We start from the raw sequence: 24,791 nt of genomic DNA on the forward strand, positions 1-24,791 counted from the left end.
ACTGACCAGCTAATCGAGAAGCGCCGAGGGGAATGGCAACATCTAATTGAAAGTGTACACATGAAACATTCTAGCCGGATTGCCTGGAAGACAATTAAGAAGCTAAATAATGACCCTAAGCAGCAAACGGAAGCACCAAGAGCAACAGCCAACCAAATAGCGCACCAACTCGTTCTTAATGGGAAAACGAAGACTCCAGCAAAAACCATCCCAATAAGAAGTGGCGAAAGTGACACGAACTACTACAGCTGTCCATTTACCATCGAAGAGCTAGAGTCCGCACTTAAATCTCTGAAACCTGGCAAAGCAGCAGTGCTAGACGACCTTAGGAATGAACAGATCCTTAAATTTGGTGAGTACACGAAAAAGTGGCTGCTCCTACTTTTCAATACCTGTATCCAGCTAAACAACATCCCGAAAATCTGGAGAAAGGGCAAGGTCATAGCCATTCCAAAACCCGGCAAACCATTGGACGAGCCAAAAAATTTCAGACCGGTAACATTACTTTGCTGCTTGTACAAGGTGTTCGAGTGCATGCTGCTGAATCAACTTGTGCCTAATATTGATCATCAGATAATTCCGGAACAGGCGGGGTTTCGCCCTGGGAAAACTTGCACTGGGCAGGTCTTGAATCTTACCCAGTTCACAGAGCATGGGTACGAGAAACGTCTAATTACTGGAGCCGTACTTGTCGACCTCTCATCCGCATTTGACACTGTAAATCACAAACTGCTGCTCACTAAAATATACGCTATGACTAATGATTTAGGGCTGATACAAATTATATCAACTCTTCTCAGCAACAGATGGTTCATTGTAAACCTAGGAGGGAAGCGAAGCCGATGGCGTATCCAGAAAAATGGACTACCCCAAGGCAGTGTCCTCACATCCACTCTTTTCGACATATATGTGAATGATCAACCAGTTGCACCATGGACTAGGAGCTTTGCTTACGCGGACAATCTTGCAATAGCCGTGCAGGGTCGGAACTTTTAACGACATAGAAATTAGCCTTACGAATGCCCTCAACGGTGTAACGCCATACTACGAAGCCAACTGCCTACGCCCGAACGCAGCAAAAACATTATCCTGCCTATTCCATCTTCAAAACCGAGACGCCAAACATACCCTAAACATCATGTGGAACAACCAACGGATCACGTTCAGCAACACTCCTAGTTATTTAGGCGTCACCCTTACTCGCACACTTACTTCCAGACATCATGTAGACAAGGTCAGTGGCAAACTATCAACAAGAAACAACCTCCTGAGTATGCTCACCTCCACAAAATGGGGTGCCGACCCACATACTTGACGTACGTCGGCACTTGCACTCTGCTACTCGGTTGCTGAATACGCTGCCCCAGTTTGGGAAAGATCAGCGCATGCGAAACAAGTGGATCCTCTACTGAACGATGCCTGTCGCATAATCACGGGATGCCTAAGACCCACTCCTGTTAGCCAACTTTATTTGTTTAGTGGCATAGCTCCACCCATCATCAGACGAGCTATAGCAAGCGAAGCAGAGCGCCTCAAGCAGCTGCGCGACCAGCGCCATCCTCTCTTCGTACAAAACCCTCCACACACACGTCTAAAATCAAGACGGAGTTTCCTCACCTCAGTTCAACCACTCAAAACCTCAAAACAAAAGGCCAGATTGTCAAAATGGCAAGCAACACTGCCTACGGGAGACCAGGCACCTCTAATCTCACCCAACGAACAATTGGCCTCTGGAAATGAACTAAAATGGCCATTATGGAGAACCCTCAACCGCTTACGAACTGGGGTGGGCAGATGCAACGTAAACATGTGTAAATGGGGACACCGAGACGGGATGGACACGTGCCAGTGCGGACAGACCCAAACAATGGACCACCTCCTGGAACGCAGCAACATGGGGAAGAGTGCAGGAAAGAAGATCTGGAAAACGTTACGGCAGTGGCAGTTAAATGCGCTGAATTTTGGCGGGACGTGATATGATATATATACTATGTTTATCTTTATATTGTAATGTGACTCCCCATTTTGGGTTTGTTTTATTTATACATATGTGTATTGTATTTGTATTTGTGTGTTATATGTAATATGTGGGTTGTCTATGGCTTGGATACGATTAGGGGACTGATGACATAGATGTTAAGTCCCATAGTGCTCAGAGCCATTTGGACACGATTAAATAAATAAATAAATACTAATCTATCAACTATCAACAAGAACAACTGGTGACGTTACACACTGCCTCGTTTTCATTTGTTTCCAGACTCCTTCTTTGGTGGATCTTTCAATTTCTTTTTTAACTTTATGCATCACAGCAAAAGGCACTGATTTTAGGTCTGGAAAATTTTGGTATGGATCCTATCTTCAATTCCAGGACTACTTTGAAGGTTTTTCAGATACTTAAGGCAACCTGTTAAAGAGATTCATTATCCTGATATATTTTTTCTTCAGTTTCTTTAAGTCTATTTTGATCCACCATGACTACAATCAGTGACTTATTTTCACTAATATTTAAATTGAAGGAATTGAACCAGTTCATACCAAAGAGATTTGCTGTTTTTCATGAGTTGACAATCATAAATTGAAGCTCTGGTTGTTCCATTCTGTTTGACCACTTTCCTTTAAAGTTACTCTAGACTCCTCTGAATAGTTTCAGTGTTGAATTCTGGTGATCACAGCAATTTGTAACCGTTCAGGTTTATTAGTGAGCAATGCCTATGCCCCTGTAAGGTGCTGGGCAGATTAACAGTGCCAATGTTATTTTGTAGCAGGTGTACAGGTTGGATAGGTGGCTAGCAGCTCAGACGGTTAGGAATGCGGAAGGGGATGGTGGCAGCAGATGTGGGTGGGCTGGCACAATTGTAGCAGCTGGTCAAAAGTGGAACATGCTCAAGGCAACATAGGGATGTGAACTGACAGGGTGGAAGGGGTGGAGGACAGAGGAAGGGGACACTGTTGCACTCCTCCTACACAGCCTAGCCACCTGTGGATGACGAATCTGCAGTGGGAAGAACCCCCTTGCCCATTACGCTCATGGAGTTACAAAGGCCTTCACAGACAGGCAATACCCCTCAAACCTAGTCCATAAACAGATTTACTGTGCCATATCCACACACAGCCCCAGTCCTCCCACCACCTGTAAGAATCAGCCACAAAGGAGCAACCCTCTCGTCACGTCAGCCTAGACAGGAACAACTGAAACCTACCACCTGCCAGGGCTTTGATTATCCTTCACCCTGCCTTGAGACGGGGGACATCCTACCCAAGATTCTTTCCACCCCTCATAAAGTGGAGTTGTGTCACCCACACAACCTACATAACATCCTCGTCCATACTAAAGCCAATCCATCCCCTTTGCCACAGGGGCCCGACTAAGACCTGCCCAATCCACCAACCCAACACCACCAACTCCAATCTTATCACAGGCTTATCCTACCCCATCAGAGGCTGGGCAATCTGTGAAAGCAGCCATGTTATATATCAACACTGCTGCAAACACTGAACAGCTCTTATGTCAGTATGATTACTAACCATCTGTTCACCAGAATGAATGGCCATTGCCAAACTGCTGCCAATAACGAAGTTGACCACCCAATGGCACAACATGAGACTCATCACAATACACTGAATTTTGATGGCTGCTTCACAATACAGGTCATCTGGATCCTTCCCTCGACCATCAGCTTCTCTGAACCATGCAGATGGGAGTTATTCTTACACTAACTGTCCCCCACACATTGCATCCAACACTTTCCCTTCTTCCATCCTGTCATACCTTCCCCAAGTCGCTTTCAATATGTGCCGCTTCCCACAGGCCGCTACAATCATGCCGGCCCATTTAGTACCTACAACAACTCCCTCCCACATCCGTAGCCAGCAAACCAGCCATCTCCCTCCGAGCCACAAGCGATCCATCCCACTCCTTCTCCCTGCCTCCCTATTCGCTCTCTTTCTGTCTAACAAACCCACCACTACCCCACCACAACCAGCCCACCTGCTGCAAAATAGCATTGGCACTGTTAAGTTTACCCAGCACCATGTAAAGGCATAGGTGCATGCACAAGTGTGTGTGTGTAAGTCTACCAGCACTGTGTAGGGTCATAGGTGTGTGTGTTTTACTCCAGCTCATCAAAAGGATAACCCCCAAAAAACAGCAAGTTTTCTTTCTTTTGTGTGTGTCTACCAACAACTGAACACTCCTGCTTTTTGTTGAGTGGTCACCTTTAATCCTAAAGTGTTTACAGTCATGGTACAGCTATACATGGTGATTCACAAAGATATGCAAATATTTTAATATGTTATCCTACAAGTACAATTAAAGAAAAAAGTTCGTATAAACAGAGGTCCACAAATGTTTCGCTATGGAGCTACAGCTAATAAAACACTTTACCTGAAATTTAGGAACTCTGCTAATATGAAGCAATCACAGAACTGTACGAGGTTAAAGTATAGCATGATTTCCATTATCTTTGTTGTTATTGATCTGTTGAATCTAATAAAACAAGTCCCAGACATGTATCTGCAGTAGTTTTCCAGAACATCCAGAGAAGTAAAGAAGTAATTTCATAAATTTTTTTATTTATTAACTACTTGGCCCAGTTAGTTTTTTTAAATTCCAGACAACTGCATTAAGTTTTCAACAGAAGTTGTAGAGAATTTAATTCTGGAAAAATGATGGTAATAATGTTAACTGAAACTGTATGATTGTCAGATAATCTGCCTTTATTAATACCAAAGCACACATGAATTTATGTTAAACCTGAAACAACAAAGTTCTGTGTTAAGAAAGTTGTACAGTGTACATACAGTTTCACAATACATTCACAATAAATGTTCAAAAATGTCTCCACCGAGCTCAATGTATTTAGCATCATGTGTATGAACAGATTTTTTTGCTCGTTTCAGTTTCACAGGGTTGTTCTTCTTCATTTTGTCTTGGTTCTCTGGATGTTCTGGAAAACTAAATTACATAATTTCAAAACAAAGACCAAAAATTTCCAGGTACAACACCCTCACTAATTTTAGAAACAAGCTGCCACTGCCATCACTCACATTTACTTTAGGTGTATGAAGTAGCATTCACAACATTGTCTTACTGGGTACAGTCTGCTCTTCCCAGACTGATCTACAACCAACATGGATTGAACCCTAACCTTCCGATTCCCTATTTCATTTTTCCTCTGACAGTTAATGCTTAAAAAATTAATGATAGTTACATGTATCATGATTCGCATACTGGTACACCAGTCTCTACCAGAGAACTTTGGCAAAGCTTATCTGAAGGTCCTTGCACCAGCTGATACAATGTCGTTCTAGATCAACAGGCATCTGGCCAATTGCCAGAAACATGCTCGCCGGTATTTATTCTTCAGATTCCGTAAAATTTCTTAAACATTCATATTAAATGGATTGTAAAATTAATTAACTGAACTTCACTGATTCAACTTTACTACTGTGTGAGGTACAGACTGAAAATTTGTACATGTAAGATACAACACAGAACTAATGATCACATTCATTTTCTTTTTTGTGGTTAAATAGTTTGAAGCTAGTTTCCAACAACTGTACAAACACATTTTCTTTTAACTTTCTGACTCGAAGTAAAGTTTGCTTTGAAAGTAACTTTGTCACAGGGTCATTCCATGCAAGTGGTCTAGAGCCTCCCACATGGCCCTCATGGATTTTGATGAAATTTTGTATGAACACTCACACATGTTCTCAATGAACACTGGCAAAGTTTCAGTTTCAGAAATTCAATACTTTCGGAGATACAGTCACTTGTTTAAGACCATAGCGCAGCTTTCTATTGTGCGTCCTTGAATTTTCAGCAACTTTGAGATGAGATATCTCTGTAAGTATTTGCATGAAAGAAACAAAACTTGGCATCTTATACAACTTTTAGAGCTCTTTAAAGTAAAATCTTAAGAAAAGGATTTCTGAGCAATTTTCATATAGATTCGAAGCAAAGTTGGGCAAAAAAAATTGCTGTTTAAAAAAAATGCGAACTTTAGTTTTTTATATCTCCAAAAGTAATTGTGAAATGTACATGAAACTTTGCACACCATAACTCACCAACACAAGGTCTTAGAATATAAAATTTCATTCTCCTATTGCTTTCCATTATTTCACAAATCTAGGGTAAAGTTGACGATTTTTCAAAATGTGCTAAAAATGGGTATTTTTAGTCAAATTTTTCAAAAAAGTGCTTTCTCCAAACTCTTCTAAACTATGGTCATTAGAAAGAGCATATTCTCAACTATCTACAAAAGTGGATGTGGTTTTGCAATGAAGCATATAAGGCCCTAAAAAGTAGCATCATCAAAGAGGTGCACTGGAAGTTTGAACACATTTTTCTGGCCCTCAACTTATACCTGAAATCTTTTATTTTGCCTTATACTTGTTTATTAATGCATCTCTCTCTCTCTCTCTCTCACACAATTATTATTAAGAATGAATGTAAATCGTAAAATTTATTTGCATAATCATCTAATTATTAGTTGCCTGTTTAATGAACAACACCAGCTTACTGATGGAAAAGAAGTGTATAAATGAGTTGCTATGATCCATGGTGGCTTAACCACTGCTAGTTTCATTTCACCTGAGAAAACCAGCATTCCCATTGCCATAGGGGCCACGCCCGATAGCTTAGCAACAACAGCCACGGGTGGGTTTCTTTACCACAGGATCCCAAGCCTGATAAGGGTTTCTTTACACAGGTTCCCAAGCCTGATAGTAAAATTATTTAAGTGCCCTGTGTAAAATTAGAAGGCACTCTTGGGTTCCTTAGATTGTTTCCTCTAACCTATTTCAATTTTTGATATGCTACATTAATTTTCAGATGAATATCAAGAGGAATGGTGTGTTGCCGTCCAGACGAATTTACTGACGGAGCTGGAATAACTGCAATAATGTGGTGTCCCGGAACCCAGAACTTGTCACTTCTTGGTGGACCATGTGGGTGCATAAAGTTTATTAATGCATCCCTTTGCTCTGTGGAGGTCTCACAGATATTCCCAATCCACCACACATTTTCATAGATGCATGAAACATATTGTCCTGGTTGGAGAGCAGACATTAATATGCCTCCTTCATTACTGTGACCCATTTTAGCTAGAAAAGATGAACAATCATTTGAAACTCTGATGACCTGAATTATTGTTTCATCAATAGGTAAAAAGTGATGATTTTGTCTAGTGCCTGCTACAGTTTGTCCAAGTTTAAACCTCTCTTCTTGTGACACAATATTTTTTTTCAATTTCATCTTTACTGACGAAAACAAATTTAATTCCATCTCTAATCTTTTCAGAGCAGAAGTGAAACAGATCTAGGGTATGTATCCATTGCTTAAACACAATAACTTCCTGTGGCTCATGATCTAGGAAATAGCTGACAATTTCAGATGCTATAGCTTCGGGCCCAGGACACCTTTCAAGGCAATGTAGCATGCACTGTTTAGAGTTCAAACTGCAAACTGCCTTGCTGAGAATCTTCTTATAATTTTCACGTATACCAGCTCCGCTTAGCATAAGCTTAACATTTTGGTGAATTGCACAGACGCAAACTGCATGCATTCCAGCTGATCCTACTGTTACACACCATTTGGGTCTAAGTTCACAAAACTTTGAGAACCCTATTACTGGGCCATTTATATTCTTATAGGTAACATACATTTCCCATAAATTGCAAAGTAACAATCTTTTCTGCATGTATGTCTTTCTATCTAAAAGTCTAACTGAAATACTATCCTTTTTTCCAGGGCACACCTTACTATACTCATCATCTTCAAAAAAATTTCACACTCTACTAGCAACTTCTGCTGGTAATCTCCTGCTTTGCCTATTTTTGGGAAGTGCCAGAATGCCCTTCTCTGCCTTAAGCTTTCGAGCATTCTTCATCATTCTTTCGGACACGCCGAACCGAGCTGCTGTTTGTCTGACTGTCCAACTTACAGGTGCCAAGGTTAAAATTTGCATCTGTTCTTTATGAATTGCATTCTGTATCTTAGCTTTCAGTTCAGTCAGCAAATGTGCATAGTCGGCACAGTTTCCACATTCCTTAATTTCACTAGCATCTTCAATTTGTCAGTTTACTCCCATTGCATTTACAATTCTGTTTTTAATCACATTTTGAGCCTTTTGAATTTTTTTCTTCACATATTGGGGGGGGGGGGGGGGCTTATCTCTGTAGCTTACTGTTCTCTTCAGGGGTGAAATACTATTTAATTCTTCTTTTGGTGTAATGTCCTCATCAGAATGAGATGATTAGGCTGATAAAGCTTTGTCCAAGTGTTCATTTAAGGTAGTCCTGCAAGCCGGACAAATTTTCTGACCTGGCTTTATGTTATTAACAAGCTGCTTCTTCAAAATATCAGAAGCCTTATTAGCTGTTTCAGTATCAAGAGTGCAAATTCCTGCCTTAACATTATGATTCACCTTCCCAAAGGGATTGAAGCATTATTTTTGTAACCTCTCATATTGTGTCAATAACAGGGCTTCATGGTGTAAGCAAACTTGAGAGGTATTGTGCAGCTTTGCTTCAGAACGTCGGACCAGCAACTCTTTTTCCTCATCACTAAAATCCGCAAACCATTTTAAAGCAGCTTTTTTGGCAAAGAAAGTGACATGACACTTTGTTCTATTATCTCCTTGCCCAATTGAGCAGGAAGGTATGCTGTTCCCTTCTGCATCCATCTCTAATCAGTAACAATGTATTCGGGCTCTAAGTGCAAATTATAATCTGCTTAAATTTCAGACAAATTGCTACTGAATGAAACTATACACAATGTATAATACCAATGAAAAAATCTAATAAGAGATATGCGCTATAAAAGACACAATCAAAACAATTTTTTGTAAATTAGATTACAAACTTTGATGGTCTTACGAATCACTTAACAATCCACACTCAGTCAAGAGAACCCACTCACTATGCTGCAAACACACCATTGAAATACTGATTGTTCAAATAAGGCTCACAATAATGAAACAATCAGATTGTTAAAGTAATTGTTGCCATTATATTTTCTATAAATATTGAATCTTGTGAATTTTCTCTGTGAAACTAGTGGTTATGTATTTGCCAAGGTAGTAGGCTACATTTAAGTGTGATTAAATACAAAATTAAAACTCTTAGGTGTTTAAGCAACCAATTTCACATGTTTCCCTAATAACTTTAAGACAAAAATTCACAGGTTACTACACCTAGGTATTAAAATCTCTGCAATATTGATTGGAAAATTTACATCACTTGATGTATGATTCAAGCAAACCGATTCTTTTTTGGAAAAATGTTTTATACAATTGAATCAAAAAATTAGGTGTTCATTTTCCACTTGTAAATGTTTACAATTTTGAGAAGTACAAAAAATATGAACCTATTATTCATTGAATTCCTTATGATCTCTCTCTCTCTCTTTTTTTTTTTTTTTACAAATGAGAAGAGTTTTATGCAGCTGAACACTTATGATTAAAGCAGAAGGGCTACTTCTCATTGTTTTCAAGTTTTTCTGACAGTCTCATTGCTTATTTACCAGATCTTTTTATTTCAATTATTCAAGGCACTAATAAATATTTATTATGCATAATGAAAGGTTTCAGGTATAATTTGAGTGCCAGAAAAATTTATTCAAACTTCCAGTGCACCTCTTTGATGATGCTACTTTTTAGGGCCTTATATGCTTGCATTGCAAAACCAAATCCACTTTTCTAGATAGTTTAGAATATGCTCTTTCTAATGACCATAGTTTAGAAGAGTTTGGAGGAAAACTAAAAATACCCATTTTTAGCACATTTTGAAAAATCGTCAACTTCACCCTAGATTTGTGAAATAACGGAAAGAAATAGGAGAATGAAATTTTATATTCTAAGACCTTGTGTTGGTGAGTTATGGTGTGCAAAGTTTCATGTACATCCCACAATTACTTTTGGAGATATAAAAAACTAAAGTTCACATTTTTTTTAACAGCTATTTTTTCACCCAACTTTACTTCAAATTATCTATATGAAAATTGCTCAGAAATCCTTTTTTTTAATATTTTACTTTAAAGTGCTCTAAAAGTTGTATAAGGTGGCCAAGTTTTGTTTCTTTCATGCAAATACTTACAGAGATATTTCATCTCAAAGTTGCTGAAAATTCAAGGATGCACTATTGGAAGCTGTGCTAGGGTTTCAAACAAGTGACTATATCTCTGCAAGTATTGAATTTCTGAAACTGGAGCTTTACCAGTGTTCATTGAGAACATGTGTGAATGTTCATACAAAATTTCATCAAAATCCATGATGGTCATGTGGGAACATTTCTCGATATTAGACCACTTGGCACGGAATGGCCCTACATTTTATACACTGCATTTGCGTTAATGTACAATATCAATAATTAAAGTAAAAAATTGCATGTACTGCCGCCATAGGCAGAAGGCCGCCTTGAACCTAGAGCAGCATGCAAGGAAATAGTCAACTTTTTAAAACGTACAGTTTCAGTTTCGTATATGGGGTGTATATCATATAATTGGCGTTCTAAAACATATCATACCTGGCTAGTTTCCATGGCGTAATAAGCAGCACCAAGCAGTCCTTTCCGCCAATAAACCGACAGAATTACCTGAAAAGTGAAATAAGTATCATATGGCATCCGCGTTTCACCATTTTTCTTCACAACCAGTTCCTGGCACCCAAAATAGGCGGCAAGCGAGATACAATATCAGTAAATTGCAACAATTAAGCCCCAAACACAACAACCGGTAATACGTTTCTATAGCGTAATCTCATTCCAAAAAATTTATTATACAAATCGTACCAAAGTGACGCGTTTTTAAGAAAGATCTAATGCGAGGGTGGCCATATCAATTATACTGATAATCAAAAAATGCTTCTTTCTTGGAATGGTTTGTAAACTAAATGTGAGTAGCAGATAGCCACATTACCAGCACATCTCTTTTCCATGTCCGGGTGAAGCTTTCAGAATAACTAATAATTCTATTGTTTTATTTTCTACTTACTTATAAGAGAAACTTTTGCGGTTTCTTACAAAAGCAGGAAAGCTATTTACGATACCTCTTCACTTTCATTATCCGTTGAAACATCTTTTTCTGTTACATAGAATTCTGAGGCACCACAGTTATCTTCCTTATGTAGTAAACTATTTTCCGCTGTATCTGGCGTCGAATATAACAGCAAACTGAGCCTAATGAAAAATAAATACATGTTTCACAATGTAATCAACCAATCACAACGATTAAAAGTTATAGCTAATTGTTAAACTCACGGGTTGCAATTAGGAGAGTCGCTTTTTTTGGCATCTGTTTTCTTGTGAAACAGTACAGTCGAAGCAGTTGGCACACAATCGTCACCCAAATCTGCCGAGACATCAGACATTATGCCATAGGAGGCAATACCTGCGTAAATCACAAACTGATAACAATTACACAAGCAACATAATGCTACAACAATGCACTGTCTGCATTAATATCCCCTCCGCCCCTTTTACCAACGAGCGCGGTATATCGCAGGAGCAGTATATCCCTGGAAACCTCGGCAGCAAGGTCGACTGCAATCGGCCGCTCATTTCGATCCTGCCACAGACGAAAGACTTCAGCGTGTATTGGCGATGAGCGTTTCAGATGGAAATTCTATACGCTTGAGGAAATTCAGAGGCTGGTCGATGATGTACATGAGATCAAGAGCGTGGTAGAACGCACGAAAACTGATGCGGTCTCATACAATGAAAAGATTAATGCAAAACTTACTAGGTACTCGTATGTAAAATATAACGATCTACGTAGAAATTACTGAAAGGATCAAGTATTTGTTGTTTGACCAGTAAGTGATCTTCCTAACTTTCAGAATAAAACACGGGGAAAAAATGTAACAGTTTCAGTTAACAAACAACTTCACAAGGATCTACAGAGCAGCTACAATGGAAGTACGAATACTAAACACTGTTTTTTGGCTTTGTTTAACAAAGTTTGTTATTGTTACTGCACAACCTAGGTTTCGTGTTATAAGCCAACCTACTATGCGTGGTAACAACAATGAAATTTGTGAAACAAGGCAAAAAAGATTGTTTGTTTAGTTAATTTACAATGTTTCACCAAGTAGCCACAGTTGATTCAATTAAAATGATTTTGAGTGGAAGTACGATCCTTTCAAGAAATGAAACGCGCAAAAATTATGACCAGAAAAGGTAGCAGATGCTAAAGACTTGTGGTGACTCTTATGTGGACCGTAAGTTTGAAGTTATGTACACTAAAATACAAGATTTAATAATGTTGTCAACACAAGAACTGACAATTCTCCTTAGCTCATTATCGTATTTATGTCTCACGATATATGATTCATTACAGCAGCAACGGATGTTCCACAGAAAGTACTTGTTATATTATTGAACACTAACTGTGAATCCACTTTTGCACTTCTTGGGTGTGTGCAAGTCCTGTTTCTGTGTTATGGTTATAATAGTTATACTGGAGACATATCCACATGGTGCCTCTTTGCGCAAGCGTGTCTGCTATGGATCCTCTCCTTTGCTCTGGAGATTGTTATGCGTTTACTGTGATGAAAAGACGACAGAAAAATAAAACACAAAAGTGAGTATAAGTAAAGAAGTATCTCAATAACAGAGGTACGAGAAATGCAAAGCGACAGGAACATTTTATTTGAAAATTTCAGAAAGAGGTCAAAGCTAGATTTTAGATTTTCTGCTTGGGAAACTGCAGTGATGAAGTTGACAATAATTTCGTTAGCTAATACCTGGCAACTTTTATACCAGCTTATTTCGCATTTCAAAGCAAAGCATGTCAGGTATTAATCCTGAAACTGAGAAATACTTAAGGGAGGTTCTTCGTCTTTATGTGAAGGTTAATTAGCTTTCAATGGGTCACTTGTATTTCATTTTATATAAAAAAGTTGTTTACACAACTTTAATCATGAACGATTATATTTAGCGAACATACTCGGACTCGAGAAATTTGGGAATTTTATAGGCGCCAGAATCCACTAGAATGGAGATGGTGTTTTCCAATTTAGTGTTTTTTTCGTGATCAAGGTTCACCATTTCTACTTCTAGCAGTTTGTTGAGGAGCTACACATACCCAGTCATTTCTTTGGTTCAGATGTCAAGCTCCTCACTTGTTGTACTATTAAGTTTCCATAATGAGAATATATGCCCACAGTTTTCACACAAACTTTTAATAAATTTCTGGATGTGCTTCTCTGTTTTCCTACTTCTAAACGCATGTTATCTTATTCTTACAGACTTTTTATCAACTACTTACGCTCAGGGCATTATATCTAAAAATTTTGTCCAAATTATCTTTGGAAGCGACATTCCATACGACTTTTCTTTGTCTGTAATCATCTACGAATTTTTTCAAAACACTACACAGTCAAACTTGGATGCCTTGTTGTGCTATTTGTCAGATAAGGGAAAGCAAATTATTATTTGTGGGGACTTCAATGTTGATTCACTGAAAGAGTGTAATAGGAAGAATGACCTGAAAGTCTTGCTCGGTTCTTTCAATTTGACATCTGTCATTAATTTTCCAACTCAGGTAGTAAAGGACAGCAGCACATTAATAGATAACTCTTTTATAGATCAAGATAGGTTTAAAAACATAAATTCTTGTCCTGCTGAGAATGGGCTTTCTGATCATGATTCTCAGCTTCAGTAATTCAAAACTACCCTCCAAAGTTGTGCGTTCAATTAATGACTCAACAATTAGAAATGTCAGAGAAAATCTTCATCAGTTAGACTGGGATGAGGTGTTCAAGGAACCTGATGCTAATTTAAAATATAACTTATTTCATGATACACTTGTAAGAGAATTTGAAAACTGTTTCCCCAAGAAAGTAGTTAAATCTAATTATAAGAAAGTATGCAAAAAAACTTGGCTTACTAAAGGAATAAAAATATCTTGTAACCACAAAAGGGAACTGTATCTAACAACAAGAAAGAGTAATGACCCAGAAACAGCCAAATATTATAAAAACTACTGTGCTACATTAAGAAAGGTTATTAAAAAGTCCAGAAGCATGTACATCATGTCTGAGATTAATACCTCTGATAACAAAATCAAAACATTTTGGAATATTATTACAAGGGAGACAGGATAACCAAGAGTACAGGATGACAACATCACCATCAAAGTGAATGGAAACTTGATAAATAACAAGCTGGAAGTCGAAAACATTTTGAATAATCATTTTTTAAATGTTGTAGAGAAAATAGGATCTAAAGGTTCATTAGAAGAAGCAAGGCAGTTAATGGAAGAGGCCTTACCCACACCATTTGACACAACTGAAATTCCACCCACTTCTCCATCTGAAATTGGGAAGATAATAAACTCTCTCAAGAATAAAAGCTCTCATGGGATTGATGACATTTCCAGCAGGATAATAAAAGCTTGTTCCCAAGAAATAAGTGGGATTCTTAGCCACATATGTAATAGCTCTCTGAAGCATGGTATTTTCCCAGATAGACTGAAGTATGCCATTGTTATACCACTGCATAAAAAAGGGGATAAGTCTGATGTCAACAACTACCGCCCAGTCTCTCTTCTGACTGCCTTATCCAAAATTCTTGAAAAAGTAATGTACTGTTGAGTGGCTTCACACCTTTGTAAAAATAAAGTTTTAACAAAATGTCAGTTTGGTTTCCAGAAGGGTTTTTCAACGGAAAATGCTATATATACTTTCACTAATGAAATATTAAATGCTCTGAGTAACTGGAAGTCACCTGTTGAGATTTTTTGTGATCTATCAAAGGCTTCTGATTGTGTAAATCATGGAATACTTCTAGATAAGCTCAAGTACTGTGGTATGAATGGGACAGTGCTCAAATGGTTTAAATCATACCTAACTGGAAGAGTGCAGAAAGTTGAAATAAACAGTTCACATAATATGCAAAAAACTGGTCATTTCTCAAACTGGGGAACAATCAAGAACGGGGTGCCGCAAGGTTCGGTCTTAGGTCCTCTACTGTTCTTAATATATATATTAATGACTTGCCATTCTATATTCACGAAGATGTAAAGCTGGTACTTTTTGCCGATGATACAAGTATAGCTATTGCACCCGACAGACAAGAATTAACTGGTGAAATTGTAAATGATGTTTTTCAGAAAATCATTAAGTGGTTGTCTGCAAATGGGCTCTCATTAAACTTTGACAAAACACAGTATACACAGTTACACACAGTAAATGGAATGACCCCATTAATAAATATAGACCTCGATCAGAAATCGGTAGCTAAGGTATAATATTCAAAATTTCTAGGTGTATGCATTGATGAGGGGTTGAACTGGAAAAAACACACTGAGGATCTGCTGAAACATTTGAGTTCAGCTACTTATGCTATTAGGGTCATTGCAAATTTTGGCGATATACATCTGAGTAAATTAGCTTTCCACGCCTATTTTCATTCTCTGCTTTCGTATGGCATCATATTCTGAGGTAACTCATCATTGAGTAAAAGAGTGTTCATTGCACAAAAGCGTGTAATCAGAATAATTGCTGGAGCTCATCCAAGATCATCCTGCAGACACTTATTTAAAGAGCTAGAAATCTTCACTATAGCCTCACAATATATATATTCACTTATGAAATTTGTTATTAACAATCCAAACGAATTCAAAAGTAATAGCAGTGTACATGGCTACAACACTAGGAGATAGGATGATCTTCACTACTCAAGGTTAAACCTAACTTTGGCTCAGAAGGGGGTAAATTATGCTGCCACAAAAGTCTTTGGTCACTTACCTAATAGCATCAAAAGTTTTGACAGATAGCCGTATAGCATTTAAAATGAAATTAAAAGAATTTCTTAATGGCAACTCCTTCTACTCATTAGATGAATTTTAGGATATAGTAAGTGGGGAATTTCCCAACTACCACAAAAAAAAATTATTCAGTGTCATGTAATATTTTGTCTAATGTAATACCTCGTATAGACACCTTTTATTAACCTGACACGTTCCACATCATTACGAAGTGTCGTATTCAAGATCTATGGAACAAGTACTAATCTAATCGAATCTAATCTAATCTACACATGAACCCCAGCTGCCTGTTGTCCGCTAAAAAACGCGAAGACTTCCACCGTAGGCGGGAAGAAATTCTTTCTACGCACGGCCTCCATTCTCAGGAAATTACGCATGCACCCATTAGTATATAAAACCTTTATGAGCATGATTAATGTACGTGGGGGAAGTATATGATGTTCCTATTATTTGATGCGTGGATCTTTTCTGTGTGAGTAAGCAAGTATTGTTGACCAACCAGTTAAAGATGATTAATAAAAAATACAAAAAGCAACTAAAATCAATAGAAAGATTTACCTGTTCAGAAAACTAGACAAAGAAAGAATTGAGTTATATCTCAATTACGAACTCTAAGCTTTTATCTCAGGACAGGAGCATGGAGAGGAACTAAGGGGTCAAGTTTAAGACCATGCTCTGGATAGACATTCATCCAGTTGAATGGTTCAGAATCGAAGAAATGCTCATTGGTATATGGTCACTGTAAAGAAACTTCTGAAGAAATAAAGAGTACAGCATAGGACTATCGATACAGACATGGTGAAAGAGATGCGCTTGGCTGTTAAGAGAGTAATGTATGAACCCATCAATGACGACCGTAGTAGAAAACCGTCTTACACAAAATCCAAAGACATTCTAGTCATGTGTAAAGGCTGCTATTGGCACCAGTGTACTGTCCAGTCACTCACAGACGACGCAGGAACGGAAGTCAAGAGCAGCAAAGCAAAAGTTTGATGTAAAATGTTCCTCTACAAAGGAAAACCCAGGAGTATTGCCTAAATTTAATTCTCGCACTGAAAAGATGTGTGAAATAGATATTTGAGTCAGTGGCATTGAGTAACAGCTGAAATCGGTGAAACTGAACAAAGCCCTCGGCCTCAAAGAAATCCATACTTGATTCGATAGTCAACTTGCGGCTGAGGTAGCGCCTCTGTTAACCATAATCAGTCGTAGACACCTCGAATAACAAACCGTGACCAGTAGTTAGAAGAAAGCACAGGTCACACCCGTCTACGAGAAGAATGGCAGAGGTGATCTACAAAACTACCGACCATCCTCCTTGACCACCACTTGCTGTAGAACCTTAGAACACAATTCTGTGTTGGAACATTACGAGACAACTCGAAACCATGGATCAAGGCAGTCAGATACATGCAGTGAGCAAAGCCCTCGGACTCAAAGAAATCCATACTTGATTCGATAGTCAACTTGCGGCTGAGGTAGCACCTCTGTTAACCATAATCAGTCGTAGATACCTCGAATAACAAACCGTGTCCAGTAGTTAGAAGAAAGCACAGGTCACACCTGTCTACGAGAACAATGGCAGAGGTGATCTACAAAACTACCGTCCATCCCCCTTGACCACCACTTGCTGTAGAATCTTAGAACACAACTCTGTGTTGGAACATTACGAGACAACTCGAAACCATGGATCAGGGCAGTCAGATACATGCAGTGTAACAGTATTTTCGAGAAGCATTTGACCCAGTATCACATGTACACTTATTGTCAAAAGCACGATCGTATGGGGTATCAAGCGAAATTTATGGCTGGACTGAGGATTTCTTGGTATGGAAGACGCAGCGAGTTATCTTGCGTGGGGAGTCATCCACAGATCTAGAAGTAACTTCAGGTATGCCCAGAGAAGCTTCATGACCCATGCTGTTCATGTTGTATATTAAGGTCCTTATGTACAATATTACTATTAAACCAGACTTTTCGCAGGTGGTGGAGATATCTATAATGAAGTACAGTCTGAAGGAAGCTACACAAATGTACAGTCTTATCTTGATAAGATTTCAAAGTGGTGCAAAGATTCGCAACTTGCTGTAACCGTTCTGTAATACAGAACTGTGCATTTCATAAATCGAAAAAGCGTGATTTCCTATGACTATGATATCAGTGAGTCACAGTTGGAATCGGTCAGCTCATGTAAATACCTTGGTGTAACACTTTCTAGATACATGAAATGGAACAATCGCCTAGGCTTAGTCGTGGTTGCAGCTGCTGGCAGACATCGATTTATTGGTAAAATGTCCACCTCCATAGCGCAGCGGTAGCGATACCGCCTACCACGCAAGGGAGCCCAGGTTCTATTCCCGGCAGGGGACTGGGAGTTTGCCCTTCATTTCATCATCATTGACACGCAAGTCGCCGAAGTGGAGTCAACTAAAAAGACTTGCACTAGTCGGCCCAATCCAGAAAAGGGATATCCCGGCCAATAAATGTCATACGATCATTTCATTGGTAGAGTAATAGGGAGATGTGATCAGCCTACAAAGGAAACTGCTAACATATCACTCATGTGGCCCATCGTAGAATATTGGTGAAGCGTGTGTGTGTGTGTGTGTGTGTGTGTGACCCGTACCAAATAGGACTAACAGGGGAAACTTCTGTAGAGAAAGGCAGATCGATTGATCACAGGTTTGTTTTTATTCATAGGAGAGTGTTACAGATATACTGAAACAACTGAACTAGCAGACTCTTCAAGACAGACGTAAACTATCCCGAGAAAGACTACTTATAAGATTTCAAGAAGCAGCTTTAAATGATGATTCTGGGTATATTCTACAGCCCCCTAGGTTTTGCTTCCGTAGTGATCGTGAAGACAAGATTAGATTAATTACGGCACATGCAGAGACAGTCAGAAAGTCATTCTTCCCACACTCTATACGTAAATGAAAAGGGAAAAATCCCAAATAACTGGTACAATCAGACATACCCCCCTTCCATGCACTTTGCAGTGGTTTGCAGATTACGGACGTATGTATATCTAGATGGAGATGTAGATGTGTGGTCGGGCTAGTCTTGGTGTGCTATACATTAGGCTATTGCCAGATTTACCAGTTTCAGCTAGCCCCCATCCCAATCCCCATTCCCACACTGTTGACAAATCTATCCGAGATGGCCTCCAAACCCAAGTTCACAGTCAAGGTCAATGTCACCATCACTCATCCCCTTCCCCACTGCCTCTCTCCGAGCTGCATGTAAAAAGTGAAAACAGTGTTCGAGGAACCAGACAACTTTTCTGTGAGAGTAAGGGAGGCTGCTCCTACGAGTACAAGTCCCACACCATCCATGCCACATAAACAGGGTACACCGTGCTACTTAAATGATATAGGCCCTACCGTCTGCATAAAATTCCCACTGATAAATTATCTGGTCCCTCGAACATTATTTCCATCTGTTATATTGATCTTGGATCTGTGCAGTATATGCGATCCTTTGACGTTGTAGTTGGTCAGTATTCCGTGTTTTCAACATTTGACAAACTTCCCAAATGCTGATTAGTTGCTCGTGCATACATACAACAGACCTAGGCCTTCTCTGAATTGTCACAGAATCTACACTGTGGTTGCTCACAGGTGTTCCTTCTGTAATGACTCTACAATCAACACAAATATTGACTATCATTCGAATCTCGCTGTATAGTGTGTTCCACATGCAAGTCAATTCTGGAGGCAAGGTCTTGTCCGATGTGTACTGATGGTGTCGCAGACGTTATTGAAAGATCTTGAAAGTGGTCACAATGGGGCTAATTAACCCCAAAGCATAAAGGAATGGATGCCTTGACATACAATACAACGTGTTTTGTGAAGCTGTAGACACAGTTATTGTTGTTCTAGCAGCCGACGTCTTTGACCAGCCACCATGTCATCAGCATGGATGTGAATTCGGATCTGTAGCAGGATACATCACACCTTAAATATATTGGTGTAGAAGTGTTTGCCACCACTACCTGCTATTGCCTGTTATTGTGTATAGGAGACAATTATGGTAGTTATATAGCTGCATACAGTATGATGTAGAGAGGGGAGGGGAGGGGAGGAGAGAGAGAGAGAGAGAGAGAGAGAGAGAGAGAGAGAGAGAGAGAGAGAATACCGCTAAATGTTTGTTTGTAGAGAGATTCTGTATTGTACTGCTATCTTGAGGAATGAATGAATTTTGTGCTGTCTCCCATCCGCAGAATTCAGCTACTAGATACTACTGATCATGTGATCTTCATGGGGTTGCAAAAATTGCATAAACTCCGGTGGCAGAAGCTACAAGAACAGCATTATTGAACGAATCTTGTTATGGAGGAAAATAAAATATGTTAGGGTGGTAGCAAGTGCATTCCAGTTCCTTCCTTTCTTCCTTCCTTTCTTACCTCTATGCTGAATGATGCATTGCCTTGTTTCGATGTACACTCCTGGAAATGGAAAAAAGAACACATTGACACCGGTGTGTCAGACCCACCATACTTGCTCCGGACACTGCGAGAGGGCTGTACAAGCAATGATCACACGCAAGGCACAGCGGACACACCAGGAACCGCGGTGTTGGCCGTCGAATGGCGCTAGCTGCGCAACATTTGTGCACCGCCGCCGTCAGTGTCAGCCAGTTTGCCGTGGCATACGGAGCTCCATCGCAGTCTTTAACACTGGTAGCATGCCGCGACAGCGTGGACGTGAACCGTATGTGCAGTTGACGGACTTTGAGCGAGGGCGTATAGTGGGCATGCGGGAGGCCGGGTGGACGTACCGCCGAATTGCTCAACACGTGGGGCGTGAGGTCTCCACAGTACATCGATGTTGTCGCCAGTGGTCGGCGGAAGGTGCACGTGCCCGTCGACCTGGGACCGGACCGCAGCGACGCACGGATGCACGCCAAGACCGTAGGATCCTACGCAGTGCCGTAGGGGACCGCACCGCCACTTCCCAGCAAATTAGGGACACTGTTGCTCCTGGGGTATCGGCGAGGACCATTCGCAACCGTCTCCATGAAGCTGGGCTACGGTCCCGCACACCGTTAGGCCGTCTTCCGCTCACGCCCCAACATCGTGCAGCCCGCCTCCAGTGGTGTCGCGACAGGCGTGAATGGAGGGACGAATGGAGACGTGTCGTCTTCAGCGATGAGAGTCGCTTCTGCCTTGGTGCCAATGATGGTCGTATGCGTGTTTGGCGCCGTGCAGGTGAGCGCCACAATCAGGACTGCATACGACCGAGGCACACAGGGCCAACACCCGGCATCATGGTGTGGGGAGCGATCTCCTACACTGGCCGTACACCACTGGTGATCGTCGAGGGGACACTGAATAGTGCACGGTACATCCAAACCGTCATCGAACCCATCGTTCTACCATTCCTAGACCGGCAAGGGAACTTGCTGTTCCAACAGGACAATGCACGTCCGCATGTATCCCGTGCCACCCAACGTGCTCTAGAAGGTGTAAGTCAACTACCCTGGCCAGCAAGATCTCCGGATCTGTCCCCCATTGAGCATGTTTGGGACTGGATGAAGCGTCGTCTCACGCGGTCTGCACGTCCGGCACGAACGCTGGTCCAACTGAGGCGCCAGGTGGAAATGGCATGGCAAGCCGTTCCACAGGACTACATCCAGCATCTCTACGATCGTCTCCATGGGAGAATAGCAGCCTGCATTGCTGCGAAAGGTGGATATACACTGTACTAGTGCCGACATTGTGCATGCTCTGTTGCCTGTGTCTATGTGCCTGTGGTTCTGTCAGTGTGATCATGTGATGTATCTGACCCCAGGAATGTGTCAATAAAGTTTCCCCTTCCTGGGACAATGAATTCACGGTGTTCTTATTTCAATTTCCAGGAGTGTGTATAGAAAAGTTAATGATGGTGGCGAATACAAGGAATAACTATTTTTGAACTGCTTGCATTGTTTTTAACGTAATACATATTTGGTGACGATTGTTTAAAAAATCATAAATGTAAAATATATGTACCGGAATTTGTTTACACACTGCCGCGAGGTCTTGGTGCCTTGTCACGGTTCGTGGGGCTGCCCGCGTCGGAGGTCCGAGTCCTCCCTCGGGCATGGGTGTGTGTGTTGTACTTAGCGTAAGTTAGTTTAAGTTAAATTAAGTAGTGTGTAAGCTTAGGGACCTATGACGTCAATAGTTTGGTCCCACAGGATCTTACCAGAAATTTCCAAATTTGTTTACACAATATTTTTGGAGGGGGCATATGGAATAATAATAAGCAACATGTCATTTTATTCTATCTGGTGGTTGATCTCTGCTGACTTACACTGTACAATAATACAACAGAAATTGTTTCATGTGTTTTTGAGTTATAAAAATTATTTGACAATGTCCTATACTATGTTACTGGTGTATACACACCCAACGTATGTTCCTTACGATTAGGATAGTGTTCTCAGGTGTGTGGAGATAAGGAGTGTGATTCAGTGTATGAGTATAAAGTCCCTGCTTCGTGTCTGATGAATAAAATGAGTGCTATCGAAAACATCCATATAACGGAACGCTGTTACTGACCGTCATTTTTCTGCCAGCGTTTTTTTTTTTTTTTTTTCCTGTCACCATCTGTCACAGTAGCCAGAATCAGTGGACTACCTGTCAACCATGCAAGCTGTGCTCTCTCCCTGGAAACAATAGTACGGTGAATGAGTTTTTATTTTAAATTTCAATACGTTCCGAAGAGAAATGGCCATTTTTTGGACCATAAATCATTAGTAAATTACGTGATGTTGAACCTAAATATGAATTGGGCGTGAGCTAGGAAGGAAATGTGCATACTCTTGCTCTTTTAAAACATCGAAGCTGCAGCGTATTTGAAGAGGAAATTCAAGAACCTTACACTTAAACTTCCTATCAGACCCATTCCTCAACCGCCACGGAGAGTGGGACAACTATTCATTAAAGCAATATATTTATGAATGCATAGAGCGGTGGAGAAGAAGAAAAACCGGAAGAAGGTTATCATTACATTCATGAATGGAGCACGCGGTCTGGCAATATAAGAGTATTACCTGATTCTGAACACTTTGTTGGTCTGAAGTGTATGGAGACTGTGACGGTACGTCACATAAATATTGACATTTTTAGCGGTTGTAAATCGTAGTTTACGTATTTTATGAATATAATTAGTGTAAAAGATATAGTTAATGTACTTGAAACAACTGATATGCAGCGATAGCATCTTTATTTAATGTATATGAAAACAAAAAAGGATCAAAAGAGACGCGATTGTACGGCCGAGGAGGAAGGACGTATTTTGTGGGACGTTCACTGTTTTGTTTCGCTATACGGAAGGCAGCCATTGAGCGGCTACACATATTTTAAGTAAGTTATTTGTATTTATTGCTAAAATAAACTTGTTATTATTATTACAAAATGAATTTCATTGTAATAGTTGTCGCCTCAAATGCTCGCAGTGGCTAACTATTTTTAGTAAGCATTTTTTCAGTAAAATTGCAATGCGAGAAGCTCATCTTCCTATGCAGCCTCTGGTCGGCCATTACGCGCCGAAGTATTAATTTATTTTTCAGTGTTAGCAGTAACTATAAATGCGAGAGATTTCGTTATAAGAAAGTTTTTAAATTGCAACAGATAATTAATTTACGTTAAAGTTCATGTTTTTAAACTATACATATTCCATGAGTTCAGTAATTTTTATCTTGGCCGTTCCACGACAACAATCTAAATTCTCTCAAGCCTTGCTTTGCAATCAATAAATAGAAATTAACAAAATTACATTAAATTCAGTTAACGGCAACTATATTTTAGTCATCACGTTCAAAATCTAAAGTTGGTGCATGAATAACTGACGCCCTTCAAGAACCCGTTTCATATTTACTTATGCACGTAAGTAAAAGTGATAAGAGAAGACAATATCCCTGAGAGAAAGAATCATGCAGATAAATAAAAAATAAAATAAAATAATATATAAAATAAATATATAATAATTTTTTGTATACAACGTCACAAGACGTTTCGGGGAACTGTAATGTGATAAAAACTAATTTGTACTTGACAGTTCGCTGAGCGACTGATCGAGGCTGCCAGCTGCCCCAGTGTGCAGGCTTCAGCTATATAGCACGGTACCATTGAAGTGCTGATATAACTTATGCGGGGTGGGGAAAATAGCACATATACCCCGCTTATAGAGGGTTACTGTTACATTTTCGTCTTGTGCAACGAATTTCGCAACAAATCGTAAATCTCAAAATACCAAGACGGCGAAACCACCACTACCAAAACGTACAAATTTTGTTGCAACCTACCATCACTTGCCGTGTTCTGTGTCCGGCAGCTCGAAAATGCCGCTTATATCTATGTCGCTCAAACTTTCAGATGACTCCTCGATGGTAATAATTAATTCTGAAACACTGTCTTCCAATATGCATTCGTTCTTCCATGCTTCCTGAGTAACACCTCTTGTATTGTTACAATATTGCTCCAGTTTTCCACAGTTACTTCAGATACAGCTTCACGTGAAGTATTTCCACTTCTGAAAGCGTGAATTTCTTCTTTTTTGTGCCATGTATCCATTGATCTGGACCCACATGAGCTCTATGACAATGATAGGGCGGTAATCTAATTACAGAATGTCCATGATTGTTGGCAATTTGGCTTACAACGTGTGTCGGGTGTCGTGGCTTACGTTGAGACTCACTTTCTAATAGCTCCACTGCCTTTATTCCGTCATCAAATTTCATATTATTACGTCTTAACCACTGTGTGATTTCTTCTTTCCTAGAAGATGTCGTTGAGGCTTTGCCCTTTACGACAGTAAGGTATGGCGCATTGTTAATAATAAAGTACGATAGTTTCTCCAAATTCAGTAACACCGAATTTTCAGACAATCCTCATGATAATCCCAGGAACGTGTAAACAACGAGGAACAAACCCACGGGCTGTACCTGCATGAACAACAATAATTCTGCTTCCTTTGCCAACAGACCATCCTGTCTTCAGCGTATGACCAAAATTCACCACGTTTCATCTAGC

The 24,791-nt window shown here is 39.9% G+C and overlaps 1 protein-coding gene across 1 annotated transcript in view; it reads right to left on the reverse strand.

Moving 5' to 3' along the window:
- LOC126263439 (mutS protein homolog 5-like) overlaps positions 1 to 11,369 on the reverse strand; it is a 265,557-nt gene extending 254,188 nt beyond the window's left edge. The window contains exons 1-3 of the mRNA XM_049960532.1: positions 11,260 to 11,369; positions 11,049 to 11,178; positions 10,528 to 10,596 (exon numbers count right to left, since the gene is read on the reverse strand). Coding sequence (XP_049816489.1) covers positions 10,528 to 10,596; positions 11,049 to 11,178; positions 11,260 to 11,369 — 309 coding nt within the window. The remainder of the gene's footprint in view (positions 1 to 10,527; positions 10,597 to 11,048; positions 11,179 to 11,259) is intronic.
- Positions 11,370 to 24,791: the final 13,422 nt, after the last annotated feature.

The sequence above is a fragment of the Schistocerca nitens genome, chromosome 6, assembly GCF_023898315.1.
Source record: "Schistocerca nitens isolate TAMUIC-IGC-003100 chromosome 6, iqSchNite1.1, whole genome shotgun sequence".
Taxonomy (NCBI): domain Eukaryota; kingdom Metazoa; phylum Arthropoda; class Insecta; order Orthoptera; family Acrididae; genus Schistocerca; species Schistocerca nitens.